This window comes from Chelon labrosus (assembly GCF_963514085.1).
Source record: "Chelon labrosus genome assembly, chromosome: 6".
Classification (NCBI taxonomy): Eukaryota; Metazoa; Chordata; class Actinopteri; order Mugiliformes; family Mugilidae; genus Chelon; species Chelon labrosus.
In genome coordinates, this window is record NC_140342.1 from 25,905,019 (window position 1) to 25,930,185 (window position 25,167).

A 25,167-nucleotide genomic window follows, 5' to 3' on the forward strand; every position below is an offset into this window, starting at 1 on the left:
TTAGCAGTAAACGAGTGCCTGTGATCGATCGGAAAAGACTCGAGACCCGAGTAACGTCCATTCCCCCGGTTTCAGGGTTTCTCGGCTGCTTTTCGCCTCCTGTCGACCGTGAGGACGTTGCTCCGCTCGAGATCCCAGGCGCCAGATTTATCGAGCCCGACTGCACAAAGTTGATAGGCAAGCTAGCTAGCTAGCCACCTAGCTAACTCTTAGCTAGCTCACTTGCTAACTAGCTTGCAGTGTCGGTCGGGGGAGCCCGTTTATTTTTTTATTTTAATCTGGCAGTCGGTTTTCAGGGGGGCGTCGTTTTTTAGCCATTCCACCGCGAGTGTCCGTGGCTGTTTTCCCCCATGATATCCGGAGACTGTTCGCGGTGAGGTTTTAAAGCGGTGAGCCGGTTTGTTTGTTAGCTAGCGTGCTCGACATAGCCTGCTAGCTAATACCTTGCGTATTTGAGCCTGGAAGCCAATTCAAGGCCTCAGCCCATCACCACCACCATCAGCTGCCACTACCACCACCACCACCACCACAGCATTCGCATTGCCGTGCAGTGAGAGTTGACAGGTGAGTACTGAGAAACTGTTTTCACAACTTATTGCCAGTGGGCAGTGAGCTCCGGAGCAGGAGACAGCGAAGGGCGGACGCTGTCAACAGCACTTGTCTCTGCTCGGAAGTGGGTTGAAAAAGTTAGCTCAAGCTGCTAACTAAATATTAGCTTGATTCAAAAACGATTTGGGGGGGGGAGGGAATCCGCGAAATCACGCCGGAGGTCGCCATCTTTCATTGGACGCTGGTGCTGTGAGGCCAGCTAACGGGAGAGACAACTATCTGGACGTGTCTGCGGCTCGAACAGCCCCCGGCTCCGTGTTGTTTATTTATTAGCCACATTCAGCTATCGCTCGGGGACGGGAGGAGTGTCGCTGGATGTGGCCCCCGGTGTGGCACGGGAGGGGGGTGGTGGTGGTGGGGGGAGGCATGGCATGTGTGAGCTGCAGTCTCTCTCGGCTGTGTCAGCTTCTAAATCCGCCTGCATTGCGTCTTTGGTGGAAGTTGTTGCAGCGGGTTGAGTTGGTAAAGTTGATCCGAACAAACCCGGATTGTCTGCTAACCTGTTTGGATTGGAGATCAGCACCGGCCACCTGTCTCCCACCGCAAGGAGGGGGGACATCCAAGATGCCTAGTGACCATCCTCCACCAGCGGTAACCCACCGACTATAAATAGTTTTATTTCCACCGGTGGTGTTGAACGTCAAGCTTAATTTGGAGCAACATTTGGGTCATAAATCACCTATTGTGATCAGGCAGGGTGGAAACGAGCCAGGAGAGAGAGAGGATGAGGAGGAGGAGGAGGAGGATGATGAGGGTGGTGTTTTGGTTCAGGCCTTGTCTAGACATTGTCATTGACTCACTGCTTGTGGAGAGGAAATGTGGACATGTATTTGGACCTGGGTCCAGGGTGGTTTTACGACGCGTGTCGGGTCAAAATACACCGGGAGTCTTGTGATTTACCCCCTGGTCTCTGAGCTGGAGGCAAATCAAGACACTCGAGTGCAGTTATATATCCTTTAAATGTGTTTGCTGCAGACTTTTTAAATATTTACTTATTGATCTCCGTGAGGTTGTCTCAGTCAGACAGAAATCCGCGTTTGTTTTTTTGTTTTTTTTAAGCGTGGATCTAGATTCTGGATGCTTTTGGAGTTTAAACATGAACCACGACGATTTACAGCAGACTGAGGAGTTCATCTCCTAAAAGGAAAAAGTAAATAAAGTAGAAGTTCATCCCGCGGCCGAGCAGACCCGGCGGAGACCCGGCGTTCAGCCCCGCATTCATCGGCGGTGGCACGTCTCCGCTTGTGGATCAAAGGTCGCAGGCTTTACAGCCGGGGCCATTCTTTTTTTTTTTTTTTCTGCTTTGTGTGCAAACACAACGAGGGCCCGTGTCAAGAGACAGGCGCCCGATTGTTGTGGCGGATTATCGCTGCGCTTACAAACCAGCGGGGACAGAAAGAGGAGAGCGTTTCCAGGGATGGGTCGGGGTCAGATGTAGTGGGAGCGATCGACCAATGGGAGAGCAGGTGCTGAAACCTGGACCTAAACATCAACATAATAACGTCTGTCACGAGTTGCTGATCTGTAAAGCCACGGATTATTTTCCTGTAAATAAGTCGACTTCCCAACTTCCCAGAGACTTAAGCTTGGTTTTATATTCTCGCGACAGGTTTACGTGTTGGTTGGTTTGTCTGCAGTCACTCTACAAAATGTTAATCAGTCACGTTGAGGGTCTTCAAACAATGGCGACTAAACGTGGATCAATCCGTTCCCAACGGAGAGACTCGATCAATTTTTTGTCTCCTGATACCGATCTTTTAATATTCAGTATCGCCCGATCTGATGTTAAATGTCCTAGAGTTGGTCTCCTGTAGCTTTCTAAAGTCTGTCCTTGTCTTCCTTGTCTTCTCCTAGAGTTGGTCTCCTGTAGCTTCCTAAAGTCTGTCCTTGTCTTCCTTGTCTTCTCCTAGAGTTGGTCTCCTGTAGCTTCCTAAAGTCTGTCCTTGTCTTCCTTGTCTTCTCCTAGAGTTGGTCTCCTGTAGTGTCCTAAAGTCTGTCCTTGTCTTCCTCGTCTTCTCCTAGAGTTGGTCTCCTGTAGCGTCCTAAATTCTGTCCTTGTCTTCCTTGTCTTCTCCTAGAGTTGGTCTCCTGTAGCGTCCTAAAGTCTGTCCTTGTCTTCTCCTAGAGTTGGTCTCCTGTAGCGTCCTAAAGTCTGTCCTTGTCTTCCTTGTCTTCTCCTAGAGTTGGTCTCCTGTAGCTTCCCGAAGTCTGTCCTTGTCTTCCTTGTCTTCTCCTAGAGTTGGTCTCCTGTAGCTTCCTAAAGTCTTTCCTTGTCTTCCTTGTCTTCTCCTAGAGTTGGTCTCCTGTAGCGTCCTAAAGTCTGTCCTTGTCTTCCTTGTCTTCTCCTAGAGTTGGTCTCCTGTAGCTTCCCGAAGTCTGTCCTTGTCTTCTCCTAGAGTTGGTCTCCTGTAGCTTCCTAAAGTCTTTCCTTGTCTTCCTTGTCTTCTCCTAGAGTTGGTCTCCCGTAGCTTCCTAAAGTCTGTCCTTGTCTTCTCCTAGAGTTGGTCTCCTGTAGCTTCCTAAAGTCTGTCCTTGTCTTCCTTGTCTTCTCCTAGAGTTGGTCTCCTGTAGCGTCCTAAAGTCTGTCCTTGTCTTCCCTGTCTTCTCCTAGAGTTGGTCTACTGTAGCTTCCTAAAGTCTGTCCTTGTCTTCCTCGTCTTCTCCTAGAGTTGGTCTCCTGTAGCGTCCTAAAGTCTGTCCTTGTCTTCCTTGTCTTCTCCTAGAGTTGGTCTCCTGTAGCGTCCTAAAGTCTTTCCTCGTCTTCCTTGTCTTCTCCTAGAGTTGGTCTCCTGTGTCTTCCTAAAGTCTGTCCTTGTCTTCCTTGTCTTCTCCTAGAGTTGGTCTCCTGTAGCTTCCTAAAGTCTGTCCCTGTCTTCCTTGTCTTCTCCTAGAGTGGACTGGATTCAGTCCAATAAATCTTTCTGTCAAAGTTAATGTAGTGTGGAGAGGGTAGCTGGTACCTTGTGTTCTCTACTCCACAAATGTTCTGGTCATCCAACGCTGCCATAAACTCCCTAACCCTCTCTGGATTAAGATTGTTCTCCTTGACGCTGTCTCCAGGAAACTTTTAAACATTCAGTGTTTGTTGTCTGAGTGGACTCAGTGTTGAATCTAGTTGGTAGCATTAAATGACGATCAACTACTACCACCTCACCAAAACATCCACGCTGCACGATTTACAAATTTACAGCAGGCATGTTTAGTCGTGTGATTTTTCTTCTTCTTCTTCTTCTTCTTCTGGCAGCTTTGACGCTAGCCAACTGCCATTAAAACAGAAGAAGAAGACGGCGACAGCGTTTTGAGGCTACAATGACATAGGTTTCGTTTGTGGCAGACCTAAAACAAAGATCAGGCTCGGCCCGAAGCTCTGTTTTTGCGTCATATGTCAATCAACTGTATCAGTGGCTCCTATTGGTCGAGAGCATTTCAGCCTCGTATCCGTCCACTTCGCCATGGCAACGATTCCCTGCCTCCTGTTCAGAGACCAAAATATTGCTTTAAAAACTCTACTGTTCAGATTTTGTCTCGTCCTATTCTTTTACATTTTCATTTTGACTATTGAAGTGTACAAACTTTGGGATGAATTGGATTTTACTTTGTCGTTAAATCATTATTTTTGATTTGATCTGAAAGCCAGTTTTGTAATCTGCATTTGACGTCCAACTTCCATGTCTTTTACAGTAAACCTGTCGCCAGCGTCCTCAGGAGACGGAACGTATTTCTCTCTTGAATTAAGCGTCTAAAGTTGGATCAATCACTGCTCGTGTAAATCTGTGTCTCTGCCCGCCTCTGAGACGTCGTCCGTGGGATAGACGTGGAGATAGCTGAGGCTGTTTGTTCTCTTGTTCCCATAAAAGTTTTTTTTAAACTCGGTCAAACCAGTCTAACCAAGTTTCCCAGCACGTCTGCGGCTGACGTATTGTTCAGTATGTCTAGAAGTGATGTCCCTTCTGCCGTTCCCGTAGCCTGCAGGTGGAATTAGACCGAGAGTTTTCTCAGAATAATGGCGGCGCTGCACTACTATAGTACTCACTGGCCAGTTCATTAGGTACACAAGTGACAACTAGTGTAACTGTCCTGCTCTAAATCAACCTTTTTGTGAAGTACTCACTGGTTACGTCTCAAATGTCAGATTTGACGTATTTTCTGTCAAACTAAACCACCTTTATCAAGATACTTGGCTTACTTGCCGCTTCATTAGGTACCCCAGTGAAAGCAAAGGCGTTCTAATATCAGTCCTGCGCCAACTCCTCCTTCGCGTCTGTTCGGTTTATGTTGGAACCGCGTCAGGAAGGTGGTAATTCAGCTGGATGATCGTTGCGCGGGGAGCATATGGTGGTAAACAGGAAGCCAGATTTGACTGGTTTTAACTGACACGTTCAGAAGTTATTGTCTCGGTGTCGTCAGCTGCAGAGATGACGGATGAATGAGTAATCTATCTGGGGAAAGAATAAGTTATCGTCACTGCAAATATGGGTATAAACTCGCCGGCCACTTCATTAGGTACAGTAGTGGAAAAGAAGTAATTTTAATATGACGTCCCTGTTCTAAATCCTCTTTCAAGACTGTTCAGTTAATGTTGGAACAGCGTCAGATAGGTGGTAATTCAATCGGATGATCATTGTTGTTAAACAGCCTGACCCACTGGCTGAAATGGGGCTGCCAAAATAATAGGAACACATGTCAATGGAGAAGTACAATTCGATTGTACGCTGCATTTTTGAAAGAAAGGAAAACTCGCATTCTCGATTTCTGAACATATACGCTTGAAACCTGGGATTCAAATACGCCATGAGACCAGTGACTAATTTAAGAGAAGAGAAAGACACAGCTGTAGTTGTGAAAAAGGAATAATAACAATATTTGCACAAATTTAAAATCTTTTCCATAACTTTTAATAACACTACAACTTTTTTCTTTTAGTTTCAAAGCAGGACTGTTATATTAAAACGTATTTGTTCCCCCTGGTGTACCTAATGAAGCGGCCAGTGAGTGTATATCTCCATGTTTTGATTCATTATATTCAAGCTGCGTTTATGTTTGAGTCGGGGTCGATGAAGCGATGAACATTAAGAGCTTTTTTAAAAACAATCCGTGTAGGTTTTGTGTTAAAGTTGCTATCGGACATGCATCCATTCTCACATCTAACTTGTTTGTCCCCTCTGTGCCCCCCCCCCCCCCCCCCACCCCTTTACCCCTGTAGCTTACTTGGTGACGCAGAGACTTCTCCCTGAGGAGCCAAGAAGCAGACGGCTCATGACTTCTGACCAGGACACGAAAGTTGTAGCTGAACCACAGGTGCAGCAAGTACAAGAGGCAAAAGAGAACTCTCATTTGGTGAGTTTTACGTTTTTACATTCAGACCTTTGAGTCGGTTTTAACTTAAACTGCTTTTACATTATGACCACTGACGGGTGGCTACCACTAATTTATGTGGTTATCTATCATGGCTCCTGTCAGTGGGTGGGACAGTTTGTCCTCAAAGCTGATGGGGGGGAAAATGGACTTGTGGAAGGACGTGAGGGACTTTGACGAGGGTCAAACTGTGACGACAAGAGGACCGGGTCAGAGCATCTCCTGGTTCCTGGTCTGCAGCGGTCTGACACGTAGGAGTCAGAACATCAAGTGGTTTTAGGTTGGGGCTGTGTGAGCTGCAGACCAGTCCTCCTACACTCAGGCATAACATTATGACCACCTTCTTAATATTGTGTAGGTCTCCCTTGTGCCTCCAAAACAGTTCTGACTCATGAGAGAATGGACATGGTCCTTCTGAGGGGAGGTTCCTCTGTGGATCATCCCACAGATACTTGATCAGTTTGGGATCTAGTGAATTTGGAGGCCAGGTCAACACCTTGTGCTGTTCTTATGTTTTTTTTTTAGTTGTTCCTTTGTTCCTTTAGTGTTTTTGTGTGTGTGTCTGTGGCTGCTGCCATCAAGGAGTGTCACTGCTATGGGGTGGGGGTGTCTGGTCTGGTCTAGGTGGGTGCTACATGTCTAAGTAACATCCACATGAATGAATGCCAGGTCCAAAAGTTTCCCAGCAGAACACTGAACTGTCACAAGATGATTGATGTTATTTACTTTTCCTGTCTGTGGTCATAATTTTGTGGCTGATCTGTGTCAATACATTGCATTGAGAGTACAACATGTATTGGGTTTCAGTCGGTCTTGTTGGGCCACTTTGCGTCTCCATTCACTAGGATGCAGGTCTGGCTCCAGTGTTGTCGTGTGTGTGATAGTTCCACCAATATTTACTATCTCATGTCATTAAACATTTATTTTATTTAATCAAGACGCCGACAGAAGGAAGAGTTAAGCCTTAAATATTATTTTTGTTCCATCTTTGTGATAATGAAACCAGTTCAGCTAAACTAGCGTCATACCAGCCACAGCCCGCCTTTGACTGATGTCCCACACTGATTATGTTCATATAATAGAGAAGTCCTCGGCAAAGAATCGGGACCCAGAGAAAAAGAGGAGGCGCCTCCTGTAACCGGATAACCATGACCTGTTTTTATTTCTCTCTTTTCCACGGAGCCTGTAACGCTCCGTCCTATAGATCACAGGCGTGACATTTAGTTTGTCGTCGGAGCGTGAAGGCCGGCGTTTAAAAACTGAGCCATACGTCTTTGGGTTCAGCAGAGCAGCAGCGGTCGAGTTTGGATTGTCTTCGGTTCGTGAGACGACATGCTGAACATACAGGAGCTGACAGTCGAGCGTCGGGACTGAAAATGAGACGTTTAGTTAGTTTAGGTGTGGATGATGTCGTTGTCGTTATTATCTACAGATTCTTGCCCTGATTTGTTTTTGATAAAGGTGGTTTAGTTTTGTGTCTGCAACTAATAATGCTACTAAAGAATTGTCAGCAAATGTCAAAACACAAGAAATATGCTTCTTCAAATTGCTGATAAAACGAAATTAAATACCTTTGCACACACCTGGATAGTCCCCCAACCAATCAGAGTCGTTCAGTTGGAAACTAAAGGCGCTTAGATTGTACTGTGGGACCTAAACGCACGGGCCTACGTTTGTAGCCTACGTTGGTGCGAGTCATTTCTACTTGTGCGCTCGTCAGTCTGGCTCGCTCTGTAACAACTCCGCCCAAACGCTAATCGCCGCTGTGTTGTTTCTACTTCCTGGTTCACTTTCAACAACGGCGACTGAAACTTTCGCCAAAACTTTTGCTGGATTTTGCCAAACACGAGTCAAACCTCCTCAGTTAACCTTTCCTCCATGTGTTCCATCTTTATTGATCCAAAACAATCAATTTGAAAATTGCGGAGATGGAGAAGCAGCTGGAAATACTAAAGTGGAAACACGCTGCTACCAAGCGGACCAATCACAGCTCTTGTGGTCTATGTCACCGCGGCTCGTAGTTACATTTCTGGGGAGGTGCACGTCAGGCTACGGCGCTAGGCTCTGTGAAGGTAGCCTCAGCGTCAACTTCCAACAGAAGTCTAAGCAGCCTATAAATTCAACTCCACGGTGCATAAATCCCGCCCACATGATTTAATCGGCCCAGCAGATCTTTGCAGGCGCATCAGTTTCAGATAATCAAAGGTCTCCATTGGGACACAAACAGGTGACGTTATCTGTGGTCGGAAACAGGCGAATGAACTTCACACGAGCAGGTAGATCAAATCTCCCGTGCTTGGTTAAATTAACAACAGTACAAAACAAAAGCCGTCAGTTCTCAGATGTTAGAAGTCGTAAGCAATGAATGTTTCCCTTTTTGCTTTTGGACTCAAATAACGAACTCTTTGTTAAACCGTAAATAAGAGACACAACTTCGACTGTCAACTCATGATACCATGTGAACTTGGAACCAATTTCAAACTTCTATCTTAACAATACTATTCAACTAAGCCCTATTGCCCTATTCACGACAATTACGACCTGATAAAGGTTGCTTCCACCCACTTGGATCATAACATTAGTGGCAATCTACATAGTTGAGTTTTATTGGTCTGTGTGTGCAGAACCAAACTGCTTACAACTTGTAAATGCACTGGAGACTAGCGCTGACATGCTAGCCATTAGCATCTGCTCCAGAGAGTCTTTTGTTGTCTAAAATACACAACCACTCAGACCACCAACCAACAATCAGATTAAAGTCACTGGAATACTTCGACTTTCAAGTCGTTTTGAGGTCCAGAACACCGTGACGGATCTTCTCTGTTGAGATGCTCGTTCATAACCATCCTGCTACAGCTGTGGACGGTTTCACTTTTATAAATTGGGTGTGTGTAAATAATTCCCCAATTCCTGGCGTTCGTTCTCAAGCTTTTTCTGTCAATTTTTGGCACTTATGAGAGAAAAATCATTGAAAGGATTCTGCATCAGTGTATTCCACACAAATCTAACATGTTTACTTACATGTTGTTGCATCCATATTTTGCAGAGCGACATCTGAAATAGTTTTAAACTAACTAGTTCTTCATTAATAACTTAAATCTAGACTTCTTCTACCTGATTACTCGTCTAATTGTTTGTTTCAAGCGTTGAAAACATTTTGCTTTTCCTTCTGCTGCTGCTGGAAGCGAGACGTAGAGTTACCCCCAAACAGAGCACGGCCCGTTAAACTTTGTCTCCTCCTTTTTATTAGCGCGTTCCCCTCTTAACACAAGGGTAGCAGCTGAAGTTAATTGCAGGCCGTCTGCTAAAACGGCGTACGAGCGCAGTAAGCAAGAGGATGTTTTACATTTTTTTGGCTCGACGGTGAAGGATTGAAGCGTTCTAGTTCGGGGGATTAATGCGGTCGCAGTTCACTCCACACTTAGGCAAGACATAAAACAATACGAGGAGGTTAGGGGTGGGTGGAAACGGGGCCAGCTGTCAGGAGGCTGATTTTATATTAAATATGTGCTGATTAATTTTGGAGGGACCACGTAAAACTCGTACAGAACTGTTAAACCCACAGCCCATGTGTTTTGCGAGATAACGCCGCGTGAATTGCCCAATATGTTACCGGTGGAAATTAAGTGGAAAATTACCTTGTTAGGGATGCTGCTCTCAGACATGAACAATTTGACTTTCAGAAGAAATGAAGCAGAAGTAGCTAAGAGTCAGGTCACTGGTGATGGGTGACATTTAAATGCTTCTATCCAGTATTGTTTGAGAAATTCAATCTTATTTTTTTGCCACTTATTGCGACACATTTCTAGACAAAACAAGAAGCCTCGATTGTTTAAAAGAAGAAGTGATAAATAAGCTGTCGAACCAGCGGTTTATGCGCTTCTTTGGGAAAGATAAACCACACTGACAACTTCCAGTCTCGCTGTGTGGCCTCAGATCGTCAGCGCCTGTGAAACATGGGAAGCATCTTCTGCACTCATCTGTCTTCTCAGTTTGTGGTGGGCGTGTTTGAAACGTTTGTTAAAAAGGTCACCGTGGGTGTGAATCAGACCCAAGTCGATAAAAAAAAAAAAAACTATTTTTGGAAACGTCATCGCTCAAAAATAAAAGAAATGTGTTGAAGTCATAACTCAGAAATTGGGGCCATGTACGCAGCTGAACATAAGTGGTTTTAAGCTGAGAATGTGGAAAACCGGTTTTACTTTTACTACCAAGAAAAGTAAAGGCTGAAACTCTGACTGCTTTGCGTGCAGACTTGTTTATTATGAGAAAGGATTGCTTGTGTCTTGCATACAGACAAAAATGTTACTTCAATCATTGCCAAGTTAGGTCAGGTCCAATCAGACATTGGAGGAACTGATGGGGCAGTCGAAGCCAGTTTGATAAAATTTGCTCTGAACTGAGTTGACATGTACAGAAGTTAGAGTCTTAGTGTTTTCAGCTGAAGTAATGGTTGATAAATTAGTCATTTATCTATGGAAGTACAAAGCTATTGTCACTTTGCACAAGGGACGTCCCAATTTTTTTTAAATTATTGCATCGGTATCATGCTTTAGCCAAGCCTCGTCTTCTGTAGTTATTTGTTGAAAGGTCTTCTGGAAACCAAAATCACACACTTCTGCTTTAACGGTGGTTGGCCAGCATCAAAGCTGCCGGAAATCAAAGAAGAAGAACCAAAATCTGGAGTCTAGAACACAGGTTTTCTGCAGCCAAGGTACCAGCTACCCTCTCCACACTACATTAACTCGGACAGAAATAGGGATGCACCGAAAATCTTCGGCAGAAAACCGAAAATGCACTTTTGGGCCATTTTCGGCTGAAAATTGTTGCGGTTGTTGCTTGCATCATCACGACATCCTGTTTCGGCCGTGTTGTTTCGGCGATAAATTTTCGGTGCATTTTCGGTTTATCCCTTGACAGAAATATTTATTGGACTGAATCCAGGAAAAGACAAGAAAAGACTTCAGGAATCTACAGGGGACCAACTTTTGGACATTTAAGATTAGATCGGACGATACTCCGGATCAGGAGGCAAAATAGCTTGATCAGGACGTCCCTAGTTTGCATTGTTGTATCATCATTGCAAATAGGGATTTACACTCACTGGCCACGTCATTAGGTACACCTGATGTATTCTAATGCACTAAATCCTCCTTCACGACTGTTGTGACGTTCAGTCGATGTTGAAACTGCGTCAGAAAGGTGGTAATTCACCTGGACGATCATTTCAGCCTCTGGTTATCTGTGACAAACAAGAAATACTATAACCTTCAGGGAGATGAGATTTATTGCAGGACTGTTGTAGCCTAATGCATTCATTTTTTTTTTTCACTAGTGTGCCTAATCAAGTGGCAAGTGAGCGTGTGCGCCATGTGGCCTCTGCTTGATAAAAGATAATGACCTGTATTTGTTAAAGACGTATCACCCAATCTAAAATAAGAGTTTTTCCATGACGGACGTCCATGGATCTGTTTAGAAATTGGATTAAAACATAATTACTATGACTATTCATGACTCAGATTCACTAAAAAGTCAATGTTCTACTTCCTGTTTGCATCCCTGTGACTTTTGGGATTGAATATCTCACCAGGATCTGCTTATATTTGCTGTTTCTCAACACTTTTGGACGTGCATCCAGAAATAACACATCGTCAAACATCCTACTACATATATAGACACATGAGCTATTAATAGTTTAAATGTAAAGTTGGCTCAATGACTCACAAACGTTATTTCATTTGTGAGTACCTGGATGTATCCTAGAAAGAAGTGCAGCGACTGTGCCAGTAGCCTGTAAATACAGGAAATGAAAATGGAGCGAAAACATCCCAGGGTTGAAAGTGTCCTACGAGGGCGGCGGGGGTGAGGGGGTGGGGGGAGAGCTTCTCATGCTAAGGTGATTATGCCTGTGTGTGTGATTTCCTTTCGCAGACCTCCCTGCGCAGGTAATCCTTCACGCTATCCCCTCTTCAGTTTATTCTCACGGCCTGTTGATTCTGCCAGCGTGCTGCTCGGCCCCGCGGGGTTGATTGACGGCAGCACATGCACGACCCGTACAAAGATGTGTCAGGGGCTAAATGTGGTCGCCGGGGTCGGATATTACACCGGCTCCTTGCCAAAGACTTGTAAACTTTGGTGTTAACGGGGAAAGATACGATCTCCGCCATCGACTTAACAAGATGTCGTTTATTTGAATTCATTTCTCGAGATCCCTTCACAGTTTTGCACTCATTTTGGGCTGTAGTAGAATATTTTAACATCTACTGTTTCTAATTGATCTCTACTATGAGACTACTATCTCACCTCCAACCCTGGAAGTTTCTATACGGAACCGGAACCGCTGGTAATAAAGGTAAATAAAGACACCGGTGATTATTGAGGAAATGCTTAACCACACGTGGCTCCTCATACACGAACATGACCGCCTTAATGAATGCATGAGATGAGACAGGGCACCCCTGTTGAGTAGGTGGTCTTTAACGTGACTCAGGATGCATTGTGCGTTCACACTACCAAAGGAAGGAGGTCAAATGCGACCCAGACCACCTCCAAATGTGGTCAGAGATCAGATCTCTCAAATGCAACCTCGATGCATCCTGTGGGTGTTCACAACTGTCTTTTACATGATCACATAGCCCAGATAGGATGTTAATGAAAGGTCTGAACAGGGCCTGAACAGGAAGACACGGCAGGTCAGACTGAATGTAAGTTGTAGTAGCTGTATAAATTAGATGTCCTGGCCTGGTGGCTGGCTTTCTTGGCTAGTGGCGCCACAATCTTCTTGGTTTGGATAGAAACTCTGTTTATTTCACATGTTCTTATCCTTTATGTCATTCTTGCTTGGGTGTCACTGGAAATGTAGCTTCTTTGTGCTCAAACATTTGCTTAAACTAGTTTCTTTAATAGAAACTGGAGTTTCCTCTGTGTAGTGAAGCATGCTCCTGCTGTAGAGAAGTATTATGTACTATTTCTGTGTGTGAACCATAGTCTATTGTTTCGTCCCGCTTCTCCTCCCCTGATCTTGTAACGGCAGCGCAGACGTCTTTAGTTCGTTCATGGCTGTAATCTTGGCTGCAGAAGCTTACACCACGTCTCACCTGTTGCTTCCTTTTTGCCTTTTACTAAATCTAACTATCAAATTAAACTATTTATATTTGCAGCTCTGTCTCCACTTTGTGTTGCGGACGTTGAGCCGGGTCGTAACAAAGCACAGGGTGTATTGTGTGTTAATGTTTCCTTGTTGATGTTCAATCAGCCTCCTCAAATAGGAAAGAATGTGGATAGCTGAGGAAATGGGCGAAAAGTAAAGCGGATGCCCTTCAGGCAAAGTAAGAGTCATTTTTCCCCAAGACCTCTGAAATTAGGAAACGGAAAGACCCCTCGTGTCTTTTTCCACCGTCATTTACGCATGCTCAAGATTGGAAAGAAGATTGGAGGCGAAAAGGAAAGGGGCAAACGATGGAGTCGATTGGGCTAATGCTTCAGGCTGTAGGTCTCATTATAATTCATGGTGGGAAAAAGCCACCAGAAAACCAAAAACACCGCTTCCATGGTGGAATAGACACAAATCAGGATGTCGAGTTTCCTGAGAAAACAACTTTTTCCCCTTGTCGTAGAATCGACAAGAAGTCTGCACAGATTAGTTTGAGTTCAGGTCTGAATGGAGTCAAAATGTGCAGCTGCGATGCTTTGGAGGAGTTGAAGTAAAAACTAAATCATCAACCCACATACAAGTTGTCAGTCATTTCCTCCAAATTTAGAAAGAGGTGCCTGCTGCTCGGGCTGCACACTCATTTCTGCCTGACTGTGTAACATGATTAAAATGGCACAATAATTAATTATGGAGTATTAAACCTGGCAATATTCAAAACACCTCATTTAACTAATAGCACCCAGAAGAGCTTAAAACGGTGGAACAAGAAATTACATTACAGTTAAACAGTAACTTTGCTTTTTATCAAGATCCAGTTATACATAAATTTATTTCTTTTATCCTCAGTGATGAAAACACAGTCTAAAGCGGTGGCATAGTAACACAAAGCCATGTGTTGCCACCAAACCCTTGTGTTTTCCACCTCATTCCTTATTCACACGCATGCATACACCCAGAGAGACGGAGTGAAACGCCATATGCCTTGCACATATGCGTTAGAAACGGACCAGAAATTGAACATGACCTATTTATAGTGCTGCGTGTCAAAATCCAATCAGTTACAGACACAGAGAAAGGTGGACGCCGACTGTGATCGGGTCGGGCGTCTTTTCTGGAGATGTCAGGCTAAGAGCCAGGATGTAAAAATGCTTTTGGTTGTATATGGGGACAGAAACAGAATGCTTTTGGTTTTTAAGTCTGAGCACCGAGAGACAACTTAAATGCTCAAAAGATGTCTCCACGTCTAGCTGCTAATGTTAGCTTAGGCTGTTGTTGAGCTAATTTCCACGGCTAGTTATTCTGCTTTATTACCGGGTACCAGCTCAATCGTTTATGTATTTCACATGTGTAATGTGCAAGATTTGTGCTTCTTAAGTGGCAAAGAGGCTGTAGTTAACATGCTATACAGTAGTAGCAAACAATTGCATGAATAGTACTAGAGAAGAAATTCGATAAGATAGAGGATAGGAGCTCGGTGTTAGAGAGAAGATAGTAGAGGATAGGAGCTTGGTGTCAGAGAAAAGATAGTAGAGGATAGGAGCTTGGTGTCAGAGAAGAGATAGAGGGAGAGGATAGGAGCTTGGTGTTAGCGAAGAGATAGTAGAGGATAGGAGCTTGGTGTTAGAGAAGAGATAGTAGAGGATAGGAGCTTGGTGTTAGAGAAGAGATAGTAGAGGATAGGAGCTTGGTGTCAGAGAAGAGATAGAGGGAGAGGATAGGAGCTTGGTGTTAGAGAAGAGATAGTAGAGGATAGGAGCTTGGTGTTAGAGAAAAGATAGTAGAGGATAGGAGCTCAGTGCGAGAGAGAAGAGAGTAGAGAGCAGAGGACATGTGCTCAGTGCATCGTCCCCCAGCAGCCTAGGCCTATTGCAGCATAACTATGGGATGATTCAGTCCAGCCCCAAGTATAAGCTTTATCAAAAAGGAAAGTCTCAAGCCTGACCACAAGTTGGTCTGCACTTTGAAATCAAAGTGATCTGTTGGGATGATCTGGTACAATGAGGTCTTTAAGATACGATGGAGCTAGGCCTTTAAGGGCCTTGTATGTAAGGAGGAGGATTTTAAATGCTATTCTAGACTTTAAAGGGAGCCAATGAAGAGAAGCTAAAACTTTAGTAATATGATCTCTCTTGCTCATTCCCGTCAGTGCTCTTGCTGATTCATTTTGAATCAGTTGGAGGCTTTTTTTAAGAGCTATTTTGACAGCTTGACAGTAATGAATTGCAGTAATCCAGCCTGGAAGACATGAATGCATGAACTAGTTTTTCAGCATCACCCTGATACGGGAGTTTGACGATGTTGCGCAAGTGAAAAAAGGCTGTGCAGGTCACTTTCAGTTGTTCATCCAGGTGAGTCTGATGGTTGATTGGTGGTCAGAGCCGATGCTAATGGTTAGCATGGCAGTGCTACTTCCCAGCAGTTCTAAACTAAACCAGGTAGATTTAAGATATGATCACGGTCAGATCTCAGTGGGTGTTAGCAACATTTATCAGTGTTTAGCATAAAGGTTGTGGGTTCTAACCTGTTGACCTGCTGCATCACATCAACCAATCAGACAATTATTTGGCACTGGTTGCTAAGGAAGAGGGAAAAGTTTTGGGAGTGACGCTGTGCACGGTCTATGGAGTGACGGCAGTGAGTTTGAGAGATTTGAGCCTGATGCATGTCCTGCATTTTAATGTAAATAGTTGTTGTTTGCTAAATTTGTACATATGCTCTTAAAATGTACAGTTTAGGTTTGCATTCTAAGTCATAAAAATGGTTCATTGGACATGTTTGTGGTTTTCACAGTGAAAAATCTAACTTCTTCCTACTCTGATTTTATGTTTTTAGTTTGGTTTTAGGTCCAATGTGTTAATACAGTAGGTCAAAATGAAAAAATAACTGAAGTTACACATGAGGTGAGGTTTTGCTGAAAAGAATGATGCCAAACAAGGCAAGATAAACATAAAGGTAAAGTAGTCAGAATTATAGGCCAATAGACCTCAGAGGATTAGAAGTTTAATAGTGGAAATCCTTTTTATTATTTCAGCGCTTAACTAAAGGACAAATCGACTCCTTAGATAAATCTTTGTTGCAGCCCTGATCAGTAGTGAGTGACATGTCGATTTCATTGAAGAGAAATTGCCGTAGCTGGGAGAAGTTAACTTTGACAAGGAGCAAAGAAACTGTGATATGTTTTCCTCGTCTGGCCGAGTGTCTCCTCACATTCTGTCACGGAAGAAAGACGAGCCTCTGCAGGCACATAAATCCACATTTTCTGTTTTTGTTTGCTTCCCTGAAGGACGTTTGTCTTTCTCCGTGTTCGCCCGTTGCGAGCCTCCCCTCCCCTCCCCTCATTTAGGGCAGACCCATAAACCCGGCGCTGCGCCTGCTGCCCTCCGACGACTCAGACAGTAACTCGCTTCTGTCCGCGGTTCACGATGAATCACGTCCTCAGATACGAACTCAATCGAGGAAGCAGACAACCTTTTCCTTCTCCTCTTCCTCCTGCGAATTGAAGGGGACATTTTACTTTTTTTATTTTTTATTTTTTGAAAGGTCAAGCGATGTAAACATCCGGTGATGTCGGCTGCTGTTTCTATGGCAGCCGGTTTGGACGGGTGTGGGAGGTTTCACCTCGGTGCAGGGCTGGATTATTAGCATAGGCAGGGGTGTGTGTTTGTCTCTGTGTGGCTGGACACAACCTGAATGATCTCCTAGTGCATTGTTTGGGAAATACGACCCAGGAGCTGTGTCTCTTTTGATGCTGGTCTCGTATCTATTTAGGCTTCTCCCTCTCTTCAACTTCTTCTTGAGTAAAACCGGTTTCCCCAGCTTTTTCTTCTTCTTTTTTTCTCTCCAGCTCGTTAGCGGAATAATCTATTAAAACCAAGACTCTAGAGGGTTGATTTAATTTGAGCGAAGCCCTCTGGGCTGATTTTGTAGCGTGCGGATCAGTGGAGCGGGCTTCATCTGAGCTCAGGTGTGCAGCTCCATCACTCCCTGCACAGCTCCGGCGCTTTATTTATTTATTTATTTTTCTGGAGAATGACTCAGAAGTGCAACAGCGACAAAACAAAAGCAGGGATGAATGTCTAACGGGAGCGAGACAGCCAGTCAGCGTCTGCAACGTCAGCCTAGCCCACGAGGGCAGCGGAGCCTCGGCGCTGTCATCAGATTCCCTGAATCAACCCAGCAGCTCGGATCAGAGGAGGGCAGACGGAGCGTGGCGCCGCCTGTGATTCGACAAGAATGGCTTAGAGCCGCGTGACGGACGGTGCCGGCTCCACTCGGACGAGCCCAGGTTTTACCTCAAGGCGAGAGACGGTGTTACGCGGAAGTCTTGTTCTTTCTGCCCGTGGAGATGCTTAGACTCTAGTTCTGTGTGTCAAGTCATGGATTTGATGCAGTGGAGCCTTATACCGCCGCCGACGGGAAGCGCCTGGCCCGCCGTGCCTCAGGAGCTCAATGAAACGCTGGCTCTGACCACGGCTCTGGGCTACAGCCTGTTAGCCTGTGAGACATGCATGCTCAACTGCTGCTTTGATCCTGTGAGTACGTCCGGCGTCCGCGCCGGCTGCAGAGCAGAGCACGGGTTTCTCTTTGCTCCAGTTAGATAATTATAAAGAACTGCAGATATGTTTTTAGATTTTGTTGAACTGGTTTAAAATTGTAGCTCAGTTCGACTCTGCAAAAAACTCTAAAGTGAACGTTATTTATTTGTCAGATGCAGGGAAAATCTTCCATGTGAACATTTGCTAATCAGAGAGGAAATCACCAGTGATTTAAGTCTTTTATTTCCTTATTGGAGCTGTTTTAACTAACGTAACGCGAGTGTAATCCCACAGGAGGTTAATGAGGGTCATTAAAGCACATGTGTCACACCGTGCCTCTGTCTGGCTTCCCCCGCTCGCGCTGACGTCACCTCGTTTTACATGGCGTGCTGTCGGGTAAACAAATACAGCAGCGTTTTGCATTCGCGAAACCGAGGAGGAAAGTGAAAGTAAAGACAAAAGGCTCTAAATATTTGGTGACAGTAATAGGCCCGTGTCAGATGTTAATCACATAAAAGACGAACCGTAATGATTTCAGTTGCGGTCTTGTCTTATCTTTGCTGAACGCACCGGTGCTGGTTTTTTATTGAACTGTCTGGATGAAAGATGCTCGCAGGACCTTTTAGTGACATAACGGGTTGTAATTGTGTTTGAAGATGCAAAAGAGATGTTTGAAAGCTTGAAATCTGCTTTAAAAAAAGGTTATTATGTTGGAAAGTTTTGGTTATAAAGGCCTGCATAGTGTTAAGGGTTTGAGTTTTCCTTTTTCACAGCTGCACCTTTGTGTTTGACACTGGTTCTCTGATCTCCTGGTGTATGGGTTTACCTTAAAATTTGAGTTTCATAAACGTGACAGTTTATTAGGTACGCTAGTGAAAACAAATACATTCCAATTTATTAGTCCTGCACTAAATCCTGTCTTCGTGGAGGTTCAGCATGTGTTTCAAAAAACTGAGAGAGCTGTTGATTCAACTGTGTTTTCATTTTTGGAGGCTTTGGCTTTGTAATACTGTTGAATTGTATTTATTAATTGTACCGATGCATGTTTCTATTATTTTGGCAACCCCATTTTAGTCAGTGGGCTCACAGAAACTCTTTGTACCACCTTTCTGATGCCGATTCAACATAAAACCGAACATATAACGGTCATGAAGGTGGATTCAGTGCAGGACTGCTTTATTAAAATGGATTAGTTTACAGTAGTGTACCTGATAAAGTGGCCAGTGAGTTGTTTTCTGGCTTTCAACAAGAGACACATGTTTTGTTTTGGTAAATAATTGTCTTTGCCCCCTATGGAGCCATTATTGCAGCAAAACTATTTGCAAATGTGTTAAAAAAAAATCTGTGTGTGTGAAACTAGATTTGCAAATGTGTAGAAGTGTAGCAAAAGTCACGTGTAAGAACACATCCAATGGAGAGGCCAGATCACATATTTACAGATCTGTCTACACATACAGATAAATGTACGCATTTGCGTTTATTTTTTACACATTTGCAAATAGTTTTGCTACAATAATGGCCCCATAGCCCCCCACCCACCCGACCGCATGTTACGATGTGCTGACCATGCTTGGGCTAGAGTTGACCTCGCTGACCACACTTTGTTGTTCTGTTCGTAGGAATCCGCCAAGGTTTCAGACCTCAACCCCAATGCGAAAGCATGGGCCAACCACATGTTTAGCCTGGACCCCAGCGGAACTGCTGACACCACCACACCTGCTGCCCTGCAGCCATGGAAGGAAGGCTGCGATAGCTCGGCCGACCCCGGACCAGAAGGTCAGGCAACCAACACACAACAAAGACCGCTTCTGTGCTTGAGATAATGTTTTGCTCATGACGACAAGGGCTGGGTTTAAACAGCTGATCCTGATGTTAAAGATTCTATATCGTCCAAAGACATGCTGGTTAGGTTCATTGGTGATTCTAAATTGGCCGTAGGTGTGAGTGTCTCTCTGTGTTAGCCCTGTGATAGACTGGAGACCTGTCCAGGGTGGACCTCGCCTCTTGCCCCTATGGCAGCTGGGATAGGCTCCGCCCCCACCTCCCGCAACCCTCCAGAGGACGAGTGGTTACAGAAGATGAATGAATGAATGAATAAATGAATGAGAGACTCCAGAACAACTTTCCACCATAAAAAAATCTATATTAGTGTGGGAAGTTGGTCTGACTTCTAGGGTAAAAAGTAGAATGAATGAATGAATTAGAATTAGAAATCTCACTGCGGTCTCGTGACGCAATTTTTATGAGACAACGAGGGAGATTCAGATCCATCGTCAGGCCTGAAAGATGATTGAATTTAAAAACTATGACGACATAGAAGAGTTGCACAAAAGACGGATTACAGATGTGAAACTAGAGGGAAAGTATCATGGAAATCCCAAAAATCAGATTGTTTGGGGGCGGGGCTTAATGTGGTGATGGACAGCAGAGTAACAGTAGTCATACACGTCATTTAAGAGCCGTGGAGTTGAGAATTAAAGGAAGCTGGAAGTGTTTAATCTACAACAGTTGGAGGTAAACACTGTTTATGAGTAGACTGCTCATTTGAAGCTGAGGTGTCAGGTGGCGCTGAAGGAATAAGCCGTTGTCTCCGACTGCCTTCGTCCATTCTTGTGGCTTTCCTCGTCGCGGTTCGAGACGCCTCTTTCATCATTCATACTCAATTTAGCGGCGGCTATGAATATTCCAACCGCAGTCACCGTCCCCTCGTCACAAATGACCGTAATCGCTCACCCTAATGTGCCCGGGCCAAGTATAGCCGGTTCACAAGGAACAGGGATGTGGTGGTGAAACAGAAACGGCTGATTAGTCCGGGGCGTGACTCTGATTGACGTCCTGGCCTGTCCTCGTCTCCTCCTTCAATGAGGACATTTATGGAAGATTAACGGCAGAAGACTAAATATAGTTGGAGCATTCATGTAGTGAACTCTTTTACGTAGTCTGTAATTATAATATTTTATTTTATTTTTAAGAAAAGGGGGCTACTTTGATTCGTTTAGACACAAGTCAGTTGAGATTTTCACTAAACTAATATTGTTATTGGTTCCAGAGATTTGTGGTGTCACTACAATATTTTGCTTCTAGTTTCTCCATCACATCTGGACTTACACAGATCAGCCACAACATTATGACCACTAACAGGAGAAGTAAATAACATTTAAACCATCTTGTGACAGTTCAGTGTTCTGCTGGGAAACTTTTAGACCTGGCATTCATTGGTGTGGATGTTACTTAGACATGTAGCACCCACCTAGACCAGACCAGGCACCCCCACCCCATAGCAATGACACTCCTTGATGGCAGCAGCCATCCCCAGCAGGATTCAGCCACAAAAACGCTTTAAGAACAACTAAAAAAAAAAACATGAAGAACAGCACAAGGTGTTGACCTGGCCTCCAAATTCACTAGATGCCAAACTGATCAAGTATCTGTGGGATGATCCACAGAGGCCCCTCACCTCAAAGACCCCCCCACTAACAACATTGTGTGTCCAGACACCACAGGACACCCTCAGAAGGCCCATGTCCGTTCTCTGATGAGTCACCACAAATGAGACCTACACAATACTAGGAAGGTGGTCATAATGTTCCGCCTGATCGGTGTGTTTTTTTTCCTCAATTGCAGAGAATTTTCTCCAGATATCATAATATCTGAAAAACAGTTGAAATAAAAACAGAATTGTGCGTCATGAAGCGTACTCATCAATATTCTCTATTGGTAAATTGTGGTGACTGTTGCAGCTTGTTATTCTAAGGCCCTTTGGGATTTATTTTATCTTTTAGATACGTTTGAAACGACTACAATCACTTCCTGTGCGTCAGAGAACGGAGCCTCCAGCTGTAATTCGCCTCTGAATGAGATATAAAATCTTAAATGACCAGGCTTCCTTGATAGCGGGCGAGCTTTAGTTATAGTTTCCTGTTTTGGAAATATTTGATGTTTTCAATGAGACGCATCCCCGCATTCTGATCTGTTCCCGTTTTGATTTGCCGATGACTCAACCTTTCCTACATCCTCATCTGCATTTCGTCCTGGTTTCATTCGGTATAATGTTACTCCGCAGCAGTTGTTGTCCGGTTTGATTGTCGTCACTGCTGCGGTCAGAGTAATCCATGGCTTTCCTCGCAGTGTTCTCGCATTAGAAGCCTTCGTACCGCTTTAAAGGATCAGATTCCTTCCTTTTTGTGCAAGCATATCCTGAAAATGTTGAGGTTCGTTGACAAGCAGACGCAGCTAGTTTTGGTTCTGATTATGCTGAGTCTATAATTTGAGTTTAATGCCATTTTTTTTTGGTATTTTTGTGAAAATATCAGTCCAAAAAGAAAAGAGAGATGATTAAAAATGCCTCAACCTACAGTTTAGTAGGATGCCTCACATATCTTTGGGTATTAATGCTCCTTTTCCATCTGACAGGTATATCTTTGCTAATTTGGAAGCTAGTTTAAACATTTAGTGATGGCAGTCTCTGATCTGTTGCCACAGGCTATGAAGCCAGTGAAGACAAGGCCTACAAGGAGCCCCTACTAACCGACCCAGATGAGCCACCACCGGTCCCAGTGATGCTGGCTGCCGAGCCGGCCCCCGTGGCCTCCGTCACCCTGGAGTGCTCCGAGCCAGCCTACACAGAATACCCCGAGCCCGGGCAGCCGGGGCACACAGGTGGGCTTCGACTGCTCGTTTTGCCCCAAGAGGTCTTTGCAAAATTAGTGGAAGTTAGGTGGAGGGTGGTTTTAAACTGTATGTGGCGCCTACAACCAGACAGGGACAAGCTAATTGGTCACATGGGGCGAGGGTTGGTTTTAATTAACACCTGGAGGGTTATGTACCAGGACACAGTGTTATGACAAACTGCATTGGTTTTTAATAATAATAATAATAAGAAGAACATCGTGATTTATGTGTGAATCTTAATGTAAACTTTTATTAATTTAAGAAACTTCAGACTTTAAGAACTAATTAAAAGAAGCAGTCTTGTCCGAGGCAGTTTGGTCAACTCACAGGTGAACACTAAGTGATGACGGCAACATTTTCTTTCTTTATTTATTTTTTGTCGTTCAGGTCTTACTGATGGGAATGAAATGCTTTTAAGAAGAGCGCTCATCCTCACGTAGCCAAATTTCTTTTTGAGAGGCATAAGAGTGACCGCTTAAGAGCTGTTTGTTGTTCCATGATTTATTTATCACAGGACCCTCTACCGGACCCTTATCTGTGACAAGGCATTTATCTTTTAAGTGCTCTTTACCGCGAAGGGACGGCACAAAAAAAAAAAAAAAAGAACAACAAAGTTCGAAAGGGAGGGCTGGTTCTCATAGAGATATTATTAAAAACATGCAGTTGTCTCGAGCTCTGTCCCGTTGTTTCCACCACACTCGATTATCAATTACAGAGGAAGATTTACAGATAATCATGAGCTCTCCTTCATCTGTGGAGGCTGGCAAATGGAGACAATAGAAAATTGTTAATTAAACAAGCAAAGCATGTTTAAAGGTTTTTGGAATAGTTGTTTAAGCCTTAGGATCGATTTCCAAGATCGTCTCACCATCGATTCATCAATTAAACATTACTGCAGATTGGATTTTTTAACGGTGGTGGATTTCCTCTTTAATTGCTCAACTTGGGCAACTTCCACTTTGGTGAAATTCACCACTTCATAGCCAAATTACCACAGTTGAGTTTCTGATCAGTACTGACGTTAAAAATTCATTAATAATTCTGTTTATAAATAAGCCAATCATCTGTTTTTTTTTCCACCCACATCCCATTTCATTGGTTTGAATGTTTGTTTGTTAGTTTGTCACCAGCATTTAGTTTAAATTGCTCTTAATTCTACCAATTCTTTCCCCTCCCTCTCTTTCATCAGGTAGTGATCCTCAGCCCGACAACCCCCAGGAGGGCTTGAGGGAGCACCTGAAGAAAACCCTGGAGTTCTGTCTTTCCAGGTGAGCTGACCTCAGACCGCCTTACATTTTAAACAAGACTTAAACAGTGGTTTTGCGCAGTGAACGAGTGCTTTCAACTAATATGTGTTTGCTTGAAAACCAGTGGACGAAATGGTGAAGAACCGATTGTGTGAAGCTGCGCTGTCATCAGTCATTATCTATAATTACTAGTAGATTTCTTTTGGATGGTGGATGTGTCATTTTCTTTCAAATAACAACCACAAATGACACATTTTTCCGCACAGCGTGACACGTCCCACTTATCTCATTGCTTGGCGGCTATATCACACTTGTAAACCTCTGAAGCCCTAAGGTACTGGGACATTGTGGCTGTTAGTATGCCTGATTTAATTTGTGGTAAACCAAAGGGGGCATTTATATTTTTATCCTCGCCTAAACTGTCTTATAGATTAGATAGTAGAAAACACCCTGATAGCAATAATATCGTGCACAGATCTCCACTGAACTCATTTAGCAACCCCTTGACTATAACTCATTCCACAAGGCACGCATATCAGACAAAGGTTTTTAGTAAAAATGGTACCAGCTTGACTCGGACATTTGGATATTTGGAAAACCAAGGCGTGAAAGACTGAGTTTTTGCCTCCGTTGTGCACATAGAGCCATGTGGAGAAAATATCAGTATTTTTATGGATTCTATAATGTGCACAATGGACGAATTTGATGAAAAACAGGCTAAATAAATTGTCCAAAGGTTGAATAGCATGCATATTGCCTCCTATAGTGGTAATGAGTGGTATTTTATAGCCAGATTCCCTTTCAAGAGGCAATATGCATCAGATTATCCTATTGTGCACATTATAGAATCCATAAAAATATTATATATTTTCTCCATATGGCTGTACATGCACACTTCCCAGGGAACGAGTCACCAAGGCATGTTATTACTCTCTGTAATATCTCCCCACTGTGGGATTATCTTATCTTAAAGCTAATCCTCTCTACTAGATAGCTGTGTTATCTTTGTTATCTTTACAACCATCATTAGCCTACCGGACGGAGATGAGGGAGCACTTATTAAAGTCAGACACAGGGCTCAGATTCTGTCAGGCAAGTCGCCATGTGGTGGACAGTGTTGTGTATATGCATGATGGATTTTCTTTCATATTAACGTTGTTTTAAAGCCTGATCTTTTTAGCAAAAATACACCGCTCAGCTTAATGTGTTTACTGGGAGTTAGTCACATAACATTTCGTCTAACCCGCTACCAGTTTGTGGAGTGGAAGGGGTTAATGGAGTAAAGCACTTATATTGAGTCACAGCAAAAAAGGCCTCTCTTGTAAGTGATCATTAAGTAACACAAAGACCGAAGTAGAAAGGCTTTTGTGGGCGACTCTGTGGAATCCCCCCCTCTATTGTTATTCTTCCTGCAGCACACTGGTGCAGCTTCTGTTAAAACACAAACTCCAATAGTACTTTATGTAACAGGGAATCCTCAAGGGTCCGTGGTGTTATCATCTGCCCTCGAGGGTCTGCAATATATGACCGCCGGCTGGCTGCACGTGCGCTTCCGTGAACGGAAATGTGTCATGCTCTCTGGTTTTTGTCTGTTAAA

General features: G+C 44.0%; 1 protein-coding gene across 2 annotated transcripts in view; it reads left to right on the forward strand.

Annotated features, from left to right (window-relative positions):
* Nucleotides 1–25,167, forward strand: part of larp4b (La ribonucleoprotein 4B) — a 39,142-nt gene continuing 13,975 nt past the window's right edge. For both annotated transcript variants that reach the window (XM_084546305.1, XM_084546306.1), the window contains exons 1-5: nucleotides 1–564; nucleotides 5,813–5,946; nucleotides 19,272–19,428; nucleotides 22,135–22,311; nucleotides 23,513–23,591. In XM_084546305.1, coding sequence (XP_084402431.1) covers nucleotides 5,866–5,946; nucleotides 19,272–19,428; nucleotides 22,135–22,311; nucleotides 23,513–23,591 — 494 coding nt within the window. In that variant the 5' untranslated portion in view covers nucleotides 1–564; nucleotides 5,813–5,865. The remainder of the gene's footprint in view (nucleotides 565–5,812; nucleotides 5,947–19,271; nucleotides 19,429–22,134; nucleotides 22,312–23,512; nucleotides 23,592–25,167) is intronic.